At 36.2% G+C, this 21,430-nt stretch overlaps 1 protein-coding gene across 1 annotated transcript; it reads left to right on the top strand.

Moving 5' to 3' along the window:
• Window positions 1–8,742: 8,742 nt before the first annotated feature.
• On the top strand, window positions 8,743–21,102 carry LOC132558861 (L-tyrosine decarboxylase-like). Its single transcript, XM_060223478.1, has 9 exons — window positions 8,743–9,057; window positions 9,789–10,249; window positions 11,977–12,161; window positions 13,485–13,624; window positions 15,631–15,845; window positions 18,137–18,272; window positions 19,823–20,044; window positions 20,289–20,537; window positions 20,956–21,102. The coding sequence occupies exons 1-9, from the start codon at window positions 8,743–8,745 to the stop codon at window positions 21,100–21,102; spliced, it is 2,070 nt and encodes a 689-aa protein (XP_060079461.1).
• Window positions 21,103–21,430: the final 328 nt, after the last annotated feature.

Below are 21,430 nucleotides of genomic sequence, written 5' to 3'. Positions count from 1 at the left end.
CACACTCAGTGCAGCTATCTGTGATGAACATTGTGTAAAGGCAGTTGACTGTGAAATTTCCCAGTGTAGTATGATATAGTGAAGTCATGGTAAAGGGATCTGTGGTTGTTTCTTTCCTAAATCTTTTTTATCAGTCTTTTTTAACTATATTCCTGTATACATTAAAAAACCAAGGTCATGGAATTTAGGGTTGGACAGGGGGCTTCACTTTACCATGGCCATAGCAAATTGAAGCATTTAACTATTTCTTACTAATTTCATCTTTACGCGGATGTGTCTAGAGTTGCGTTCGGAACGGGCACTTTTAGGGAAGATTGCTTTTTTCAGTTCTGAAGAAAATACTTTTAAATGCTTAAATCAGTCACAAACAGTTACACCTTTCGTTCATCCTTCTCGAAATTGTTGTTAAAATATAAAACAATTCTACATTTATATACGGATGGTTCAAAGATAATGATAAGGTTGCTGCGGCCATGGTTACACAAGATGAAACCTATGGATGCCGGCTACCGAACCACGCTTCAATATTCTCGGCAGAAGCGCGAGCTATCTTCCTCGACCTTCAATATATTCAAAGAAACAATTAATGAGGTTTGTTATCCATTCAGACTCTCTTTCTGTTCTACAAACTCTTAGCAATAGAAATATCGAAAATAGTTTCATTCGTACTACCTTAATGCTATATCATGAACTTGCTTTGAACTTTCGAATTGGTTTTTGCTGGGTTCCTGGTCACATGGGAATACCAGGCAATGAAAAAAGCAGATTTTGCCGCAAAGGAAGCGTTACAGCTACCACCTGTTGTTTTTAAACTTTATTTTATCGATTTTAAACCATTTATTAAACAAATTTTAAAAGCTCAGTGGAAGGAGGACTGAAATACCTATACCAATAACAAATTGCACTCCGTTAATCCTGTTATCGGTGAATGGTCTCCATGATATAGAGACAACCACCGAGACGAAGTTGTCCTTGCACGCCTTCGGATGGGTCATACATACCTTACACGTTCAAATATGTTCAAAGGTGAATATAATCCTTGATGCATAGGATGTTAAAACATTTTTTTATTGGACTGGAGTGACCTTCTGTCTACTCAAGAACGTTTTTATCGTAACATTACATGTCTAAAATCCCTTTTTGAAACTGTTCAGATTTGTAAAATTCTACATTACTTGAAACACGTTGGTCTATATAAGAGACTATGAAGTACCATTTTAATCTTTTGTGTTAACATACCCATTTAAGATTTTTAACATTTGTCTTTTACCTTTTGGTTTGTTTAATGATATTTCCTTTTGGATCGCCGTGTGTTTTACCATTTGATGGCCCTAATGGCCTTTTATGTGTTTACGTGCCGTTAAGCATGTTGCGATAACAATTAAACATAAATACATATAGCAGCTTGATCTGCACCATAAAGGTAGACAGTAGTAGTGTGGACAAACGATGCACATTTTACACTGAAAATTATCTATGAAAAAAATGAATACTGATCTCCTTGTAATTATCCAATAGGATAATAATAACAACAACCATTAACTGTATTTTCACAGCGACAGACGGTACCGCATGATTTATTGCCACATCGTTTAATGTTTAATAGAAACATGTATTGTTCTTCATAAGCACGCGCAACATGCTTACATTTGAAAACAACTTCAATTATTAAATACTGGTTTGCATTGAATAGCAAACGAAATTATAAAAATTCATTTCAATTGATTAATATTATTAAAATTTATCAAAAACTTAATAAGCTTACGGGAAAAAATCCTTACACCTACGAAAAACAAGAAATTGCGTGTATACAGCGCTACACGAGTCGCCTGAATAACGGAACCGGGTATCAGGACATGTGTATTAGCACGACTCGCACGTGCTAATACCCAACACGCTACCTATTGGAAAAACATACCACGGAGAAATTAATTTCATCCTTATTCCCCAGTCAAACGGATGAAATTATATTTCTCCTTTTAATTATCCAATAGGATAATAATAACAACAGCAATTAACTTACCGCATGAAGAATAAAGAACTGGGAATTTCTGCTACCAAAAGCACTAGATACGCCCCCAAACAAATTATAGAATCCATATAGAAAAGTCATAAGTTCAGATGCCTAGAAACATTCAACCGTGCATGAAAATTGTCTTCAATATACCCGTCCTTCGCCGTTTCCGATCTCCAGCGCCCACGGCGTTCAAACAACCTGTCCGGTATACCAGCGTTGGCAGCAGCTGAAGCTCCTCCCGCACGAAGGCTGTGTAAACCAAACTTCTTGATATCCGGAACCACTGAGGAAAACGCCTCAATGAAATGCTCTCTGAACCGCGAATACAACATAGGCTTATTAGTCTTCCTGAGCACTTAACTACCAGTTTCCAACTTAGTAAGGTTCCTAAACACAAACTCTCCAGAATCATCTGATATACCAGCCAGCTTCACATACAGCTCAAAATTATATACCGGACACAAACGCGATCCTGTCCTACTAACGATTTTCCAAGAACCGTCCCTATATACATCTGTCTTTGAATGTTCAATGAAAAGTTCCATATGCAATGTGCGTATCTGTATATCAGACCTCCTCAATGCAAGTACCTCTGTGCTCCTCTTAGAACCTGCGTGAGCAAACAAACACATCGTAATGATTCTCTGGTTATACAAAACATTTTTATCAAACACCTTATCATATACCGCATTAAGCTTTGATATAGTTATTGCCTGGTTTTTCTGCACAGGCTTAGCTAACAACCTTTTTGCCCCTTCAAAAAATTCCGTACTAATGTAGACACAGTAGGTGATACTCTCCCAACAATATCATGAGCCCACTTAACACCATACATAACGTCCGTTAAAGAACCAATTGTTTCATTGTTCTTCACCAAAAATGATAAATATATACACAGATGAAAAGGTTTCACAGGGAAGATACTTTCTTCCTCAAAACTGTTCTGCTTAACCCACTTTCTCCAACGTAACTATCCATAACAGTACTTCCTAACCGTACTCTCAGCTTCACAATGCTGAATTAGCTCGGGTACACCCAAAGCGTAATCATTAAGGTGATCCGGAACCATAGAACATTCCTCTCTCAACACGGACGTCAATAATCGTGAAAAAGGAAACAAAAACAACAAATTAAAACATACACAAATTCCAGTGGAAAGTAAGTTACCTTTATAAACCCAAATCACATATACTAGACAATTAAATTCATTGATAACATTCACAAAACCACCACAAAACCCAGCAACACACTGCTGTAACTGACAACACACTGTCAGGGTTTCTGCTAAACAAAAGGTATACACCAGCAACACATTGCTGTAACTGACAACACACTGTCAGGCTTCCTGCTCGACAACAGGTATACACCAGCAACACACTGCTGTAACTGACAACACACTGTCAGGGTTTCTGCTAAACAAAAGGTATACACCAGCAACACACACACAACACACTGTCAGGCTTCCTGCTCGACAACAGGTATACACCAGCAACACACTGCTGTAACTGACAACACACTGTCAGGGTTCCTGCTAAACAAAAGGTATACACCAGCAACACACTGCTGTAACTGACAACACACTGTCAGGGTTCCTGCTAAACAAAAGGTATACACCAGCCACACACTGCTGTAACGGACAACACACTGTAAAATCACTGCTAAACAACAGGATCACGCCAACAGCACACTACTGTAACCATTAGCAATCGGTACCATCAACAAAAACTATTGTAATCTGTAATTCTAGGCAATACACATTCTCAACAAAAACTAGACATCCTAATAATGTTAAAACTAACAAGTTATAGATTGGTATTCAGATCAGCGAAAATCCAAACACAACGCTAACATCGGAAATTTCAAGTCTACATTTCCAAACATGCCTTTCCCCCGAACGTGACGGGGTGTAAAAACACTTCTCAGTATTCAGGAACACATATATTCCTGAACACCACTCATGAAATGTACACCATCTGGACATATGTGGGGCCATAATCTAGCTGATTTCCAGTACGGAAGAACCAGAGTACCATGGGCCCTACACACTCCCATGTACTTGATTACTCTAGTTACCAATCAACCGAGAATGCATCTATATCTTCCGATCCCGGATTCCAATACCTAGAATAGAATGGCCGAACTTTCGCATTTTACCACGATGCGGACCAGTCCACCTCATATGGATCCAACTTACTGTTCAGCTGTTGAAAAACAGGGACACTCACACCCCAGTCGTCAAAGTCAACAAGTTTACTGATAAAATCAGCCGTTTTATTTTCCTTCCTTCGGTACCCACTCCATTTCTAATGAAAGATTGTATTGTACCATTAAACGATAAATATCCAGCGCTATATCTTGTAAATCAGACTCCATGCTCCCCTTTTCTAGTATTTTCACAAGAGCCTGATTATAAGAGAACCATTTTACCCTGGAACCCCGTTGCGCGTGTACTAATGACAACATGACCCTATATACTGCTTTCAATTCCCTGAACGTCGAACTTTGACCTGCCTCATAAGGAGACCACGTTCCATGTGACATGCCCAGCGGTGAATCGACACAATAGCCACCGTAACCCGTGCTACTGGCATCTGAATAAACTATTCTATTACACTGAGGGGTGTAGCAAAGTTATCTGACATTAATACAGTCTAAATGATTCAACCAACACCGCATTTGACTCAGACATTCGTCGTTCAACGTAATTATATCATTCCAAGACTACGCCTGTAACATACATATCGAAATACACCTGGTCATAAGCTGTGTGATACTACCGAGCACGATACCCATAGAGATTATTTGCCCTACAAATCTGGACACAGCCTTCACATGGTCTGTCCTTCATTTGTCAACACACTTCAGGATATCCAAAACACAAGCACGTGCTTTTTCTATACGACGATCTTGTATCCTTAGAACTACATCAACTCCCAAAAAACCCATGCACAGCACAGGATCCCACATAGATTTATCTACCTTCGAAACAAATCCAGACTGTATCAAATCACTTTTGACCTTTGAACTTTGGTCTACTAATTTTGACTTACAAATATTGTGCACTCTAATATCACTTTAGCCCTGTTCATACTCAAAATAATCATCCGTGAATAAAATGTCACCTCTACATGTAATATCTCCACTTGACTCTTCGATGTCACTAAAAATAAGATCATACTTATCTTTTAACACCTTTCCTTCTTTAGAATCGACCTTGTCAAGGGTTTCCGGTCTTAGGGGTTTTGGGGAACTCTCTTCGGAAATGCCCGGATTCACCACAGGCAAAGCATGCTCGTGCTCTAGTGCCGTACTGGCCACGAAAAAGCTGCTTCCCAGGATCACTAATAGGACGAGTATTACACTCCTGGCTTGCCGTACCCGCCGCGAAACTAGGCCTTCCATAGCTGTACCTCCTTTAAGTTCTCCAATATGTCACCAAGAGTAGTTTCTCCCGAATTGCCCGTAGTGGCACCAATAGTTTCATCGCCGTCAATCTCCATTCAACAAAATATACCAGAATTATGCCGGAGCTAAATTCGCCAGAATGACGGACCCGGGTACCAGGACACGTGTATTAGCACGACCAGCACGTGTTAATACCCAACACGCCACCTATTGGGAAAACATACCACGGTGAAATTAATTTAATCCTTATTCCCCAGTCAAACGCATGAAATTATATCAACATCAGACACACATATACATCTATTCAGGCCTTTCTTTTTAAAGAATGAGAAATCGATGACAGTCCGAGATTTCATTCAGTCTACTAAAATAAGCCATTTGTAGCCTTTATCAGGTAAGTTTCTATGAATCTAGACTGTTGGAACTTTTGTTGAACTTCAAATATTAAGTATGATATCTCTATTGCTAAGTTATAAGATCTATTGATAGATTTAGTTGCACGAGTTCTTTCAACTGCCGCCTCTAACTATCTATACAGTTCATCTATAGCTCCTGAAAAGTCCTGAAATAATTTATGGAATGTTCATGACATTTCATGTTGACCCTTAAAGTCAAACCTATTTTTAGGCCTTATCCCAACAAAACAAAATGTCAAAGAATTTGTATTTATCGCCCTACACTATAGACGAATACATAGCAGATCGACAGATTATATTCAAGATACGTCAGGTGTGTGGTGTTGTTTCATTGCCGAATAAAGCTGAGTCACGCACACTCAGCACAGCTATCTGTGATGAACATTGTGTAAAGGCAGTTGACTGTGAAATGTCCCGGTGTAATATGATATAGTGAAGCCATGGTAAAGGAATCTGGGGATGTGTCTTCGCGTAAATCTTTTTCATCAATCGATTTTAGATATGTTCCTCTATACATAAAAAACGAAGGTTATGGAATTTAGGGTGGGGCAGGGGGCTTCACTTTATCATGGCCATAGCAAATTGAAGCATTGAACTATTTCTTATTTTCATTTGATGTGGAAGTGTCTGGAGTCGCGTTCGGAACAGACACCTTTAGGGAAGATAGTTTTTTTCAGTTCTGAAGAAAATACGTTTAAAATACGGCCACAACCGAGTTTTAATTTTATTTTTCATTCTGAATTCAGTTTGATTGCTGGAGTTGTGTTCTGTTGAAGAAAGTTAGTAAAGTGCTTCTACACATTTGAAAATAGTTAATTTCATGTTGAAAAAAATATTGAACTTTCAATATGGCATAAAAACTTCAAGACGATCTTAAGTTGTGTTTTTTTATGTAGAATCTAATATATACATAGATCAGTACAAGTTCTAACTTAATTTCTAGTTATGTGACCTTTAATTTAGTTGACCCAATGACATGCTAAATATGTATTTTCAGATTTTGCACAATAATGCAAATTTGTTGATATTTTACGTCCAAATCGAACGAATTATATATCAATTCATGTATATTTCTGAAACCCAGTAATTTAAAAAAAAAAAAAAAAAAGACGAGCAAATGGGTAGAAACATTACATATCTATTCATGTATATGTATTTGCACCGCCTTTTGAAACACTACCTTAGGTGGGATGGGTTTACAAATATTTCCATTCTTTAATGGTGAGAACTTCACCCCATACATATTTGACTCAACATTGGAAAATGGTTTGTTGAAAATTTCTGGAAATAGTAAACCAAGTCAGGGGGATTAAAACCCTATATCGTGCAAATTTGCTTATATTTGCAACACCATACTACAGTTTTGGTAACGCACAACACACCAAACCCTTCGTGCGCACACACACGCGATACATTGTTATAAACACAACTGTGGGATAGGATCGCACATTTTCCGCGGTTTGTTAAAAATGATTGGCTAATATTACTGATTGAAAATTAAACAGGAAATTCGTGCAGTTATTACTAAATAGCGATAACACAGGACCTGTATTAATTATATATAGCTTCACACCTCCGAAAATGAGAAATGAGAAAACTATACAGATAATACAATAATAAAGAAAGTAAAATTTACTTTCTGATGATATTTTAGATGAATCTTTGCTGTGAGATAATAAGACGTCCATTTAATGTTAACATATATATTGCATATATATTGTAGCCGTACATAACACGCTGGTCACGCGTGGCACTTTGTAAACAAAACACTTAAAAATTACGATCGTTTCTAGCCTTTCAGTGTGTATATGATATATCTGAAAGTACCCATCCTATATATTAATGGCTTAATTAGGAAATATACTATATACATAGATGAAAACCTTTATCCCACACTTATTTATAAGTGATTTCCAAATGCATATCAACCACGATAGAATCGCAAATTTGTGCGATAGAACCACACAACGTGCGTAGCTTATTTCATCCAATGTTCCGATCATGCATACATCGTTCAGACATCGCACGGTCTGTAACGTTGTGCAATCCTACAACTGTAAAACAGTTCAGACGGTTAAAGGTTACCTCATACCAAATATCAGCGTTTTAGTACACATATTTCCATATGTAATTATACACTTTGATACAAGATTTTTATTACTTACAGCTAAACTGACAATCCATCAGGCCAATAAATATCTGAACATTTCATCTGTTGAGGTGAGATTAAAAACTAAAATCAAGTAACGGACTGTCGAAGCGGTTTTTTTTTTTGGGGGGGGGGGGGGGGGTTTAACACAGAAAAGGTTAGAAGATTATCAGGAATTTTACGGCTATTATGATGCTATCATTGAGAAGTTTTCTTTCCCTTTACGATATGAAGTCAGACGCGCTTAATGGACGCAAGTATGCTTGGTAGTTCCGTTTTAGTTTATTTTGTTCTCATTTTGGAACGTAGTGTTAGTCATCTAAAGTAATTTAGATCCTTGTGGATATTTTTCATAAATCTCCATAGCTGTTATTAGGACGGTTGGTAATCTAACGCGACACAAATCTTCGGCTAAATACTTAGTTCAGCAGCACTAAATATAGTCTGCATCTATATTGCAGAGTGCTCAGGAGGATTACACAAACATATCGCACAAACAATACATGTATTTACTTCACATATATAGGGTGAACGCCTTTATATGGCCACGGCTGTTGTTACAACGATGTTCATTGGACGTTTCCATTGAAAACCCAAAACAAAACCAAGTCTATAACATTCAGTATAGTATGTAATGTCAGGTGAAACAGCATTGTTTGATATGAAATAAGAACGTTTGCTTTTAGACTTTTTGAAACATCTTAATTTGTTTTCTACAGAGCTGATGTGTTCCTGTTCTCGTATTTAAGGACAAAATGGAGCCTGCAACCAATGGTGTATCTGATAGGAAGACAGTTGCTGATGCGTGCAAGACACAGTGGGAAAAACTTGGCTCCTGGTTCATCGGACCTTCTTCTGAAAACATTGACGAGTTCTCTGAATTAGCCATTGAGACATTTAGACAAAATGTCGGAATACAAAGCAAATCGCCAGCCGATCGCACATTTATTACCTCAAAGATGAAATCGTCAGTAAATTTCAGAACAGAAATGGCCAAGCTGAAAAAAGAACTTGAATTTCTAAACGATGAACTACGAGAATCGATCCCCTTCTCAAGTGTTAGATATCAGGTAAGATAACCAACCATTACATAATATAACGCAAGAAACATGTCACAGTATTAACGATTTAATATGGTAGACGGAAAGATCGGTCACTAGAAAATAAATGAATGTATATAAACACTACGAAAAGTTTCCGATCCAAGAACTGTGTAAAGAATGGATTTGGGATACATCCTATCTCCAACAGTAACATGTCGATAGAAGGCATGATAACAAAGTAGAATGTAATTGTCATCAATTATAACAAAATTCCAGAACAGATATCTTCGAAATATATCACTATTTATTGTCTTTAGTCATCGCAACAGCCACGTGACAATAGCTTACATTAACCAAGACGCAAAAAGGTCCATTAGTCCAGTGACAACTATGACCTTGTGACTGTAACATATGCCAAAGAAATTATCTTGATAATATGAACTACTTTTGAAATGTACAAAATGTCATAACGCAATCAATTAGGTCACATTATCTTGAAAAAGCGAAATCCAGATGAATACTCTGATAATATTTTATCCACAAATATTGCACAAAAGACACAAGTGAATAACACACTTACAGTGAATTAAATTGCATCTTGCAGCTGTTTCGTCGTTCTAGGTTCGTCAGTAATGCTAAGAGTTTAAATTTAAAACTGAGTCGGAGGCTGAAGAAAATCCAACGTGATCGAAAGGTCAAAATTTAGATAATGTATCGATTAACACCACTACATTCCTTTAATGTTTATATGTTCGCAGGGTCACGTTATCCCTGACCCAACAATGTCAGCCAAGTTAGGTTTCCTGTCTGCCTGGATGACAAACGCCAACAATGCGTCCAGCGAGGTAGGTCCAGTAACGACGCGACTAGAAATAGAGGTTGGGAAACAACTGTGTGATTTGCTTGGCTTTGCGGGGACACATAATCCACGAGGTTACATCACAAATGGAGGAACATCCGCCAATATAGAGGCATTATGGTCGTCCAGAAATGTCAAGTTTCTCCCTTTGGCAGTGAGAAAAGCCATACAAGATGAACCGATGTTATATGATGCTGAAAACCTGAGCGTATACATACCCCGACTTGACAGAAAGCAGAAAATAACATATGCTTCAGATTGGGACCTGCTGAATCTTAATCTAGACGATATCGTAGCTCTACCTGGAGAACTCCAGCGACTTATCAGAAAGCCAGATGATTCCAAAGACGCTATAAGCAGGTAAATGATTATAAACTATTTACGCAAAAGTCAAACATTGGTATGCAAGCAGTCGCCCTTAACCTTCCCGTCCAAATGTTCTGTATTAGTATGAAATATAACACTGAGTAAATGAAATCCTACCTCATGCATTTTTACTGAAAAATGGAAAGTTATCCAGATACAAGGTTTTTAAACTTTTTTTTTTTTTGTATTTACTACAAGAAAAATGGAATCCTTCATTTGGAACCGAACTTAAATAATTATTCAAGCATATCGATAAACAATATCGTGTATAAATATTACTGAATGGTAGTGAGCATTTGGAAATAGTAAAACTGGCTGCATTTTACTAAGATAAAAGGTAAAATTCAAAATGGCGTTCACTCTTAAATGTAAGTAGTAGAAAAACTGAAGACATCAAATTAATCGCATTGACATCTTCTGTCGATGACTGCAATTGTTTCCAAATGGATGGAAAAAGAAGTAACGATCTGTGACATTTGGCCCAGCAGGAAGGATTCTTATTTGTCTTCTTTTTGTAACAGCAGCAACAAAATAACGTTAGCTCTCTAGAATACTTACGAAGTATGTAGTTGCAGGAAATCTTAATCGATAAGGTTTTTAATTGGCCATTTTAGTTTACCTGCAACGCTATGGCGGACATATTGGATTTTCGATTTACTTTTTGAAAGGTAACACCTTTAAAACACTTCCTATCATATACTTGTTAGAATGTGATCATATCTTTTACCGATAGAAAGATAAGGAGGTCACAATAAGCCGGAGGAAGAATAACAGCTAGAAATTGTTGACCAGAAATTTGACGGGCTTTTAACCTATATTGACCCTCTTAACTAAAGGTTAAGCATTTCACAAACATGATAGCCAACCATTCAAACAATTCATATCTAAATATCTTTATTCTAGACTATATAACTTCAGATTATTTAATTGCGTTACCCACAAAAGGACTTTCTAAATGTGACCCCTTCCGAAAACCGACTCTTGACATTTGACACAATATCCTCCTAATGTTATCAATAAGAATGAAATTTCATATGCAAATGATGAAATGCAAATGCCCTGTACCTCTTGGTTACTGAAAAGAACATGTTGTTATTATTATTAGTCTGGAAGGCCCGTCAACACATTTAGGGTCATTAAGGCTACTAAGAGATTTTTTTACAAAATTCATCACTGTGACCTTAAAAGTGGGTCAAGGTCAAGTATACTAGAGCTGATAACTGACGTCTGAGATGTCTTTCGCATGAGATATCAAGAAACTAGACCTTGTAGGACTTGAAAAGAAGTTTTTTTTCAAAGTTTGCTACCATACCAGCACTTTTTGAATGTTAACTCCCATCGATAACCAAAACTATACTGGGTGAAATGCTGCAACTTCACTTTTAGCTGTCGATAGCAATGGGTCGTAGTACGCAACTGATCAGATATCATCATCTTGGTATTAATGAAATTGACTTTGAATGTAGGAAAAGGTCACTCATATTATATAACTCAACATGTAATGTCTCGGACATCTCACAGGTAAAATATTTAGATTACAGACCATGTGTAACTTGCAAAGTGTATTACCTAAAATAACACTCAGAAAATAGGAAGTAAACTAAATTTATTTTCATTCTTATTACTGTCGATAACAATTCGTCTCAGCATACAACTAACCAAATATCGTCACCCTGTGCCTCTCGGGTGTGGATTTGAATTATTGGTTTTCATATTTAAAGGTACAGTATCGCTCACAACGGGCTTGTCAATTTCTATGAGATGCATGACCTGAAGACCGCACCTATGATAATTGCATCTCCATCCAATCATTTTTCTTGGGGTAAGGCCGCCACTCTATTGGGAATCGGTGGATGCAATCTGATGAGTGTCGCTCCTGATCGACGGGCAAGGATGGATATTGTAGGTAGGTCCTTTCAATCATTAAGTTCAATCATAATGACATAAATAGAAATGTTGACGTTGGTATTAGATTCAATATATTGATTCCAACAGATACTTATAATATATAAAATATTAACATGCCAACTTCTCTAAAGTGAGAAATAGAGGTTATTTGCACCTAATATTTGACTTTAAAAACATATTTACAAACTGATAAAACATGAAGTTAAAAAATTAACTTGTATTGCTTACATGTTTGTCTTTGGCTGACATCGCTTAAACTATGTCTGGTACGGTCTTGTTGATTTCGTCTTGTGTACATCAGTTAAAGAGAAAGAATTGTGCTAATATTGTGACGGTCAATAACGTTAATGTTGTATAAAAGAACAACAAGTGAATAACAACTTTTCATACAAATTGATAATTAGATACAGTGGTACAAAATGCCATGTTCCCAAATGAGAACAAAGTATACAGCTGCGGAACAACAGGAAAACTAACATCAAATACGCTTCACAAAGAAATGAAATATTTTTTAATATGATCACTGTGGTGACCATAAACCATCTCCATAATTTCCATCCACCTGAATCTTTTGAGCCCTGGTACTACGAGTTTGTCATTCAGTTGACGAAAATCGTAATAATGAGAACATGCTCTTGAATATCGAATCAATTGTGACATGTAAATACCATAGAGTGAAAAATGCAGGGATATAGCAATCGAGAAATGGAGAATTCACAATAGTGAAACTGAAATAATTTCGTTTATCATACAACTTATTGGGAAGTTGTCAATGTTGGTTTCGTTGTAGGAAAAGAGTCTTTTGTATCTTTGATTTCCAATTAGTTCTTATTAAATATAGGCGATGGACGTAATCAATAATGTTTTTGATTTTATCATTATAATTATAACAACAACATAAAAGGTCATTAGGGCCATCAACCAGTGAAAGACACAACGATCCAAAAGGAAACAATATTAAAAAAATAAACGGGAAAAGACAAATGTCATAATCATAAAACGATGATCACTTACCACTGGTCCCAGTCCTAACCCTAGTCACACCTTGTACAGCATAAACTTAAATAGATATCCTTAATCACAAATTAATTTGTCCTTATGACTTCATATATATAGCTATATACGTTCATTTCTGGAAAAAAACAACCCAGTTAACAACCAAATATTTTGACATCCACTAATCGAGGCAGTAAAGTTGAACTATATCTTACATTTTATTTTTGCAAACTCAATGTTTACATTGTTACCCTGTGATAAACAGTTTATGAACAGTAAAAGATTAAATATTTTTCTATGCTATGTTGATGTGTTTTATTGCTAGCACTTCGGAAACTCCTCGATAAATGCCTGGCTGACAGGATACCTCTGGTTGCCGTGATATGTGTTATTGGTACGACCGAACACGGAGCAGTCGATCCCATTGCAGATGTTCTGAAATTGAGAGCTGAATACAAGACAAAAGTAAGTAAAATGAGTATTATTCTTTGAATGATGTGATTATTATGTAAACAATTCATCATATATACCATTTTTTTTATTTTTATCCCTTCCTCATCACTTCCAATCAGTATCAAAACACTTTAAGACGGGAGCCGTTGATTGAAATACGTTTGCGTACTTATGCAATATAGCACATACAGCCATTTAACTCTGTGATATTCTTTGAGAAAGAAGATTTTACTTGTTTTCTTCATCGATTATGATACATTATTAATTTCCTGTATATACCATGATGCGTTGACTAATATAATGTCATTTCATACCAATAACGCCTCCTTATTTTGATGTCTGTTCAAAAAACTATACTTTGTAGCCTATTAGGCTATTCAAATCGCCCTACATCTGTGGTCCGTCCGTCCGGAAGCAATTTTTGCTTTTTCTTGAGACCTAATGGATGGAATATTCGCAAATTTCATATGTATTTTTCCCTTGGAACCTAGTTGTGCCCGTGTGATTTTGGGACTGATTAAAAAAACAAAATGGCCGATAGGCGGCCGTCTTGTATTTCGCCAAGTAAGGATTGTTATTGCTATATCTTGATAAGTATTCCTTGAATCTTTCTCTGATTTCATATGTAAGTTTTCGTTTGGCTCTTGTTTTACCCCTTAGATTTGTGGTCTGATCAGAAAAACGAAATGATTGACAGGTGGCAATTTCAGGGTTTTTTCACTGGAAATTGCTATCACTATTTCTAAGAAATTAATGCATATATCTTTCTCAAATCTTAAGTGTGGGGTTCCCTAGTTGCTCCTGTTTAATTTTGGGTTGGATCACAAAAAACAAAATGGCCGCCAGGCTGGCATATTGGAGTTTGACTTAAAAAGTTGGTTATCTTTTTCTTGAGAACTACAGCATAGAATTTACTCAGATTTCGTAGTTATGTTTCTATGGATTCCTTGTTGTGCTTGAGAGATCAGTACTGTTCTCATTTGAAAAACGTGACATTACTTACTTTGATTGACGAAGGTTTACCTGGAGGGTGTCGTCGATGAAGCTTTTCCGGAATACCTGGTCTTTTTTCTTCCTGTACTTTTTCTGTAGTCTCCGTGTAAATCTTTTTTTTTTTTTTTTTTTTTTTTTTGTTCATATTTTGCCTTTTTTATGGAATTGGAGCTTGAATTGCTGCCATGTTCGTATTTTCTTTTTTTGTCAGATCAATCAAAAGTAATCTGCAACCCTTAGCTGGAATAATGTAAATTGCTTTAATTATGGGACTGGTGCAGATCCCCGTATAGACATTGACTTTTCTTTCGATCATTTTGGATTTTCCTCTGTCGTATCTTAGGCTTCAAAATTAATGCCCTTAGCATCACTAACGAGTCTTAGAAGGACTGCAGTTTGATTCATTGTGTGGCTCTATTGTGTCTAACTTGACATTTGTATTAAAATGAGCTTTTCACGTGTGTCTTTTGTAAATTCGTTATGATCTTGCTCTTTTCCGAATACCTGTGCAAAGTTCAAACAATCTGACAACACAAGGGCTATTGCAGTAATGTTTTTCAATATGCAACAAAATATCAATTGAATTGAATATTACTTGGATTGGGTGAAAATATATCGTATATAAATGAATGTTATTATTATTATGACATTATTAACGACCCGTCAACATAAATTAATGTTGTATTGCGAATGCCTTTCCGAATCAATAACCCCGTAAGGTAAAACTTTGTGTAAAATTCTGCTCTTTCCTAATGCCTGCAACGAAATGTAACCCGGAGGACAAGATAATAAACATGTTTTCATGACTTAAAGTGCCAAATGCTCATCTACGACACATCAGTTGTTGCATATATAAAACATGGTAAATGGTTAGTGAGACTTCAACCAAAAAAGGGAAATGTTGAATTTTGCATTATTTCAGTGTCATTTATAAAGGATGAATCCACAAACCAGTCGGAAGACCTTCAAGGTAAATGTTGATGTTTTCAATGTTTTATTCTTGTTTTTCACTATTGATATTTCAGGGCCTGAATTTTTGCCTACTGGCAGATGGTGCATGGGGTGGATACTTCACGACAATACTTCGAAGAAAACATATAAATGACGAATTGCTGCCAAAATTTCCTATGAGCAATTACGTGCGCAAACAACTTAACAACTTGAAGTATGCTGATACTGTGACTATCGACCCACACAAGTCAGGGTATTGCCCTTTTCCGGCAGGTGGTCTTTGCTACAGGTAGGTTAAACTTGAAAAAATAATTACATTAATACCTTACAGCATAACAATGTTCGATCAAAACTTAGCATAAAAAATGATAAAATCATACCATTAAAATTCTTTTTGCTGCCTAATTTATGGGCACTTAAACAAAGGTCCATTATATTTATTATGTCCTCGATCTCAACGTTGAAACATACACTCTGTATAAGCAAAAGAATTTAAAATCAACTTCTAGTAACTATCTTTAGAATTTTATGACGGAAATCAGAAGGACACAATCATTAAGATGCAACACTGTTTTCACTAACTAAACTGTAAATAACTATTGCTAATTGCTAATTTTTCAAAATTTGGATACTTTCGATTGAAGCATTCATGGACGAACCTGTTATGCAACATTGATTTTCCTTCACCAAAAATGCTTCAGATCAAATTGTGACATAATCTGATCCTTCGTTTGCGAAGGATCAGATTTTCTTTTACAGAATTTACTTTATTTCCCCTCTAATGCCCCGCTCCAATTGGGGCTTCCTGGTGGCCAAAGCGTTACGTTTTAATTGAAGTGTATAAATATGTTGTGGTTAGGGTGTTATATGACATGGAAATGAAAAAAATAACGAACTTGGTTAATTATTATAAAGCCGGATGCAGTAGTATGATTCAGTAGAAGCAACACAACAAACTGTTATTGTATTGTTTTATTTATACAATATATGTGTTATATTTCGGGACATATACTAACAAATCGACATGTGTTTGTTTTGACTCTCGTGTGGCCTACCTACCCGTCTTACAACATATTGTCCATCATATTGAACACAGATTTCTTTCATATCCCGAGTGATTTACACACCAATTCTCCATATATGTCTATCACATAAGAATGATTAAGCATGTGAAAACACTCGACACATCTCCCTGCAGTTGTAGGATGTAGCACTTCACGTCGACATTACAGACCCGAGGTTGAGAATTAGGGAGAATACCACAGTGGCCATAGATATTTCCATTGTGTTCACACAAAAAGTTATTATTGTTAAAAGGCTGAACCCAAAACACGTATGAAGTTTTTTTCTGGACGTAGAAATCATGCTCAATCCATGATGACTCCTATTGAGGATCGACAGACACTTAGTCTCCCAGGATATATCCTTCGCACCACTCATTGTGAAACCAAAGACGAGTCCCCAGTTACGTCGTCAACTTTAAGACGAACTTTTTTTTTCACAATGTCACATCTCAGTCTACATCATACATTTATGGTATTCCGTCTATTTCGGCACAGGGGCGACGACGAAAGCTGATCACGTCCCCTTTATTTCAGTCTTATGAATATGCATATTTTGAATGCGATACGGGGCCATTTGACGCGTCACGTCTAAGTGTTAATTTGGCGATAATGATACTCTGATACCCTCATATGACGTCGCTATCGAGATGAGGCCGATATTCATATACAAACGTTTATAATCGTAGTTATACCTACATTCGTATACAGTTTCTGTTTCTTTTCTTATTCATTTTTGAAAGGTAAGCGTTAACCGGACACGGCCCTATTCAGTTACGTGAAGCCCTAGTAGATTATTCATAGCATATATCTAGACTTCATTGTTACTTTAAATTAAATCTTTTTGCGGTGTGCAATTCGGTGATAGAATATCTCATAAAATGCAAAATATGATTATTATATACAATATTCCACAAACGAATCCGAATATATATTTATTAACAAAACACCTCGGATTTAAATTGATGACTAAATTCTAAATGAAATAACTTTTTATTCTTCAATATATGTGTAAAGTATAAACTTCAGTGATGCATTACAAGATCAAATCAAACAGATGTTTTATTTTAAACCATTTATTAAACAAATTTTATAACCTCAGTGGCAGGAGGATTGGAATACCTATACCAATAACAAATTGCACTCCGTTAAACCTGTTATCATTGAATGGTCTCAATGCTATAGAGACAACCAACGAGACGAAGTTGTCCTTGCCCGTCTTCGGATCGGTCATACATACATTACACATTCATATATGTTGAAAGGCGAAGATAATTATTGGTGCAAAGGATGTGATGAGCCATTCACCATAAAACATCGTATAATTCAGATAGCATACATGTGTTAACGCATATACGTTACTTATTGATAGATATAAAAGTGCAGTAGTGACAATACAGGAAATTGGCAATACATTGCGATAGGAGATTCAAATTACAGTCCAAGGCTATATTTAAACTGAAATTTGCGAGATAAAAATTACTGTATAATTAATATTTACATCGTTCAATTTTGTCAGAAATGGACAGATGAAGTCTTCGCTTGCTTTTGATACTGATGTAGTCTTCACTGAAGACATAACAGCTAGTAACTGTTATGGACTAGAGACATCAAAACCAGGAGCAGCATCTGCTGGAGTGTACCTAACGCACAAGGTACATCGTGATATTTACTCATATATCCCACTACTATGACAGTGCACTCTGAACAATTCACCTATTCATATTCATACCTCGCCAAGGTGATTCGATAAGTTACAATAGTAACTCGATCATGCTCGTTCATCTGCAGTAACAGGGAAAGAACATGCCTCCGGTGGATGATATGTGCTTTCAATTTTGTCCTTGCGGGGAAAGTAGCCTTTGTTTAATGCCTTTCAATTCTCGTCTTTTCTTGCATCTAAATATCTCTCCTCCGTTCGCCTTAAATGTTATCATTTATTTACCGCAATGCTGTGGGTTAAGCCAGAAAAACATGTAATAAGACGTAATTTATAATTTATCGTGATTCGTTCGTTGTCGTTCTCCATCCATAAACCTTTTATATTTCTATTGCTGAAATGATGTTATTTTCTTGATGTTTTTTCTTTCTCATGTTAAGACAAGCAAGAAGTTTTTATGTTTTATTCCCTTCAATGGCGGCGTACAGTTTCAAGTAAAGGTCGTCTGCCGAGGGCTGTGATGGCTCCAAGAGTGTTTATGTTCAGTAACTGTCTACTCGACAAGCCTCGTGTTTGACATCCCAATAGTCTTCCCCCTCCGATTGAGATTCCCCTAGGTCACCCCAAAAGGGTATGAAAGATTTTATTAGTCCCTCCCCTTAACAATCGCTTTATTTCAAATGATATTAATCTGCCTAACAATCATTTATGTGGCCATATTCCAGAGCCACTGGAAACGATAAGTTGAAAAAAATGAAAATACGAACACGTGAGCATAATCACAATCCAAACACAATTTCAATAAAGTTAGGACAAAGTATGAACAAAAGAAAGATTTACACTCGTGAAAAATTGCAACGAGAATAAAATAAGGTGTTCCGGAATAGTAAGCGTCTTATGCTTGATCGACGACACCCGCCATGTAAACCTTGGTCAATCCAAGTAAGTAATGTCACGTTCTTAAATGAGAAGATAAACAACTATACCAATAGACAAACTAACAAACATCAAAAACTTTGAGCACAAAGAAATTGGATATTTTTAAATCACTATGACGACTAAAACTTTCCTATAATTTCTATCAACACGCATCATTTGAGCCCCTGTGTTACGAGTTTATCCATCCGTTTACGGCTTCTTGTACGTAAATCGTGATCGTGGGAACAGGTTCTTGAAAAGCAACAGTGACTACAGAGTATTAACGAGTGTAAAATCTTAGGCTCAAGGTTCTAAATGATGTTTATCTTTATATCAAAATATCACAAATATGGTCCACTTAATAATATTGAGCTGTATATAGAACAGGTTTGAGAAATCTTTCATTATTTCATCTTTTCCTGCCATTTCAAGATGTTAAAGACTCTTTTCTGTGTCGATGGGCCGTTAAAAATGTTATAAAATTAAGTGTTGAGTACATTTCCCGTATGTAATGTACGATGTATTTATTTCAGTCAGTTTCAAAATTTGGTCCTCATTTTATAATTGAGTTGTACATCATTGTGCAATATTATATAAATATACTTGATTGGCCTTTTTATTGCGCAGGTGATTGGGCTGAACAGTTCTGGTTACGGACGAATCCTTGGACAGGCATTGCTCGGTGCAAAATTATTCTACTGTGCATGGCTAACAGCTGCCAATCAAGATGATGGCTTTGTATGCATTCCCTTGATCCCAATACCTAAAGGATTTGACTTTGACGAAGAATCGGCAAAACAGTTTATACGTGACAGGGTCATTTGCAAATCGTACGAAGATCTTTTATCGGTACGGGATATAAGCTATATCGTATTCATCGATTACACTTACCATAACTTATGTATTCACTCTAAATACATTTCATTTAGATAGTTTATACATATTCATCTTTTATCAAGTATTGCTTGCACTCCCTTATTGATTCACAAAGACATATGTCTCTCCCAAGGTTTATCTTCTTTTCAAATTTTTTTTATCGAGGATGATTATGTTGACATGTTGGTATTTACATGATGTTATTCCTTTGCCATAGGATAGCGAGGTGGGTAATTTTCTGTCCGAAATTGGTCCCGATGTTGCCATCAACGCTTTTGCCGTTAATATCAAGGGAAACACATCTGCCGAGATTTGCAATCGCCTCAACGTAGCCATCTACCATAGACTGTCCCATAGAGAACCAAACCGAAAGAGCGTTTGTGATGTGCCACTCTTCTTAACAAAATCAAGTCTTTCTCTAACTGATTATGTTAAGATATCAGAGATATTTAAGATACGTCTTGGGGTAAGTATAACGGCGAGGAATACAATACTTGAAGTTACAAAGCTGGTATTTTGGTACGACGTTTCGGAAAATTCACCTAATCAGTGTTCCGATGTTATTTTGTAATCAATTACTTGTGTATATTCTAAACCGTACCGCTATTCAAATGAGTTCAAACCTTTGATTACCGTATTGAAAATGAACAAGAAGATAAGTGCACAGATTATTTCAAGAACGTCCTTTTATCGGAAACTCGAGGATATTTTTTTTAAAAAAAAACCTTACGACTAGAAATTAACAGTTTCAAAAAAACAATACTTATCTTTATGTGTGTGCAGTTTATTTGAATATGATTCTCTTACGTAGATATTCATGAAGAATGTATTGGATGTTTAAAAATGAAATTTATTACAACATACATTACTTTTTGTATTCCAAGATATCGCCAGAATCAAAAGGCTCACTAACTATCCTGAGGAATACAGTGACGAATTCCTGGACAGCAGCTGACCAGACAATACCGATACTTGTCCAGCAATTCCGACATGTGGTCGTGCAGTGTATAACAGAGATAATGAAATGTTGACATTGGATCCTTTATGATGTTCTTTATCGAGATTTCTAACAAGGATGATTGATATAGTCAACAGAGCTAGCAACAATATTACAATATTCACGTGTAGAATATTCTGTACTAACAATCCAGAAGTAAATAAATAATTACTTTCTTATTAATTTTGTATCAGTTCAATCCGTACATATTTCAGCAGTGTTCTTTTTGTTATTACCGGGCCTAAAAAATGTCCATCGTTGAAAAAAATAAATGCATTCAACATGAATAACTTGTACTCAGTTTGTACTCAAAATTAAATTATATACAGTGAAAATAAGGTGTTTATACATATCTGCCATCA

Source organism: Ylistrum balloti, unplaced genomic scaffold (assembly GCF_031769215.1).
Source record: "Ylistrum balloti isolate Yb309-2 unplaced genomic scaffold, AGI_CSIRO_Ybal_v1 Utg370830, whole genome shotgun sequence".
Classification (NCBI taxonomy): domain Eukaryota; kingdom Metazoa; phylum Mollusca; class Bivalvia; order Pectinida; family Pectinidae; genus Ylistrum; species Ylistrum balloti.
This window is presented reverse-complemented; position numbering and strand designations above follow the sequence as displayed.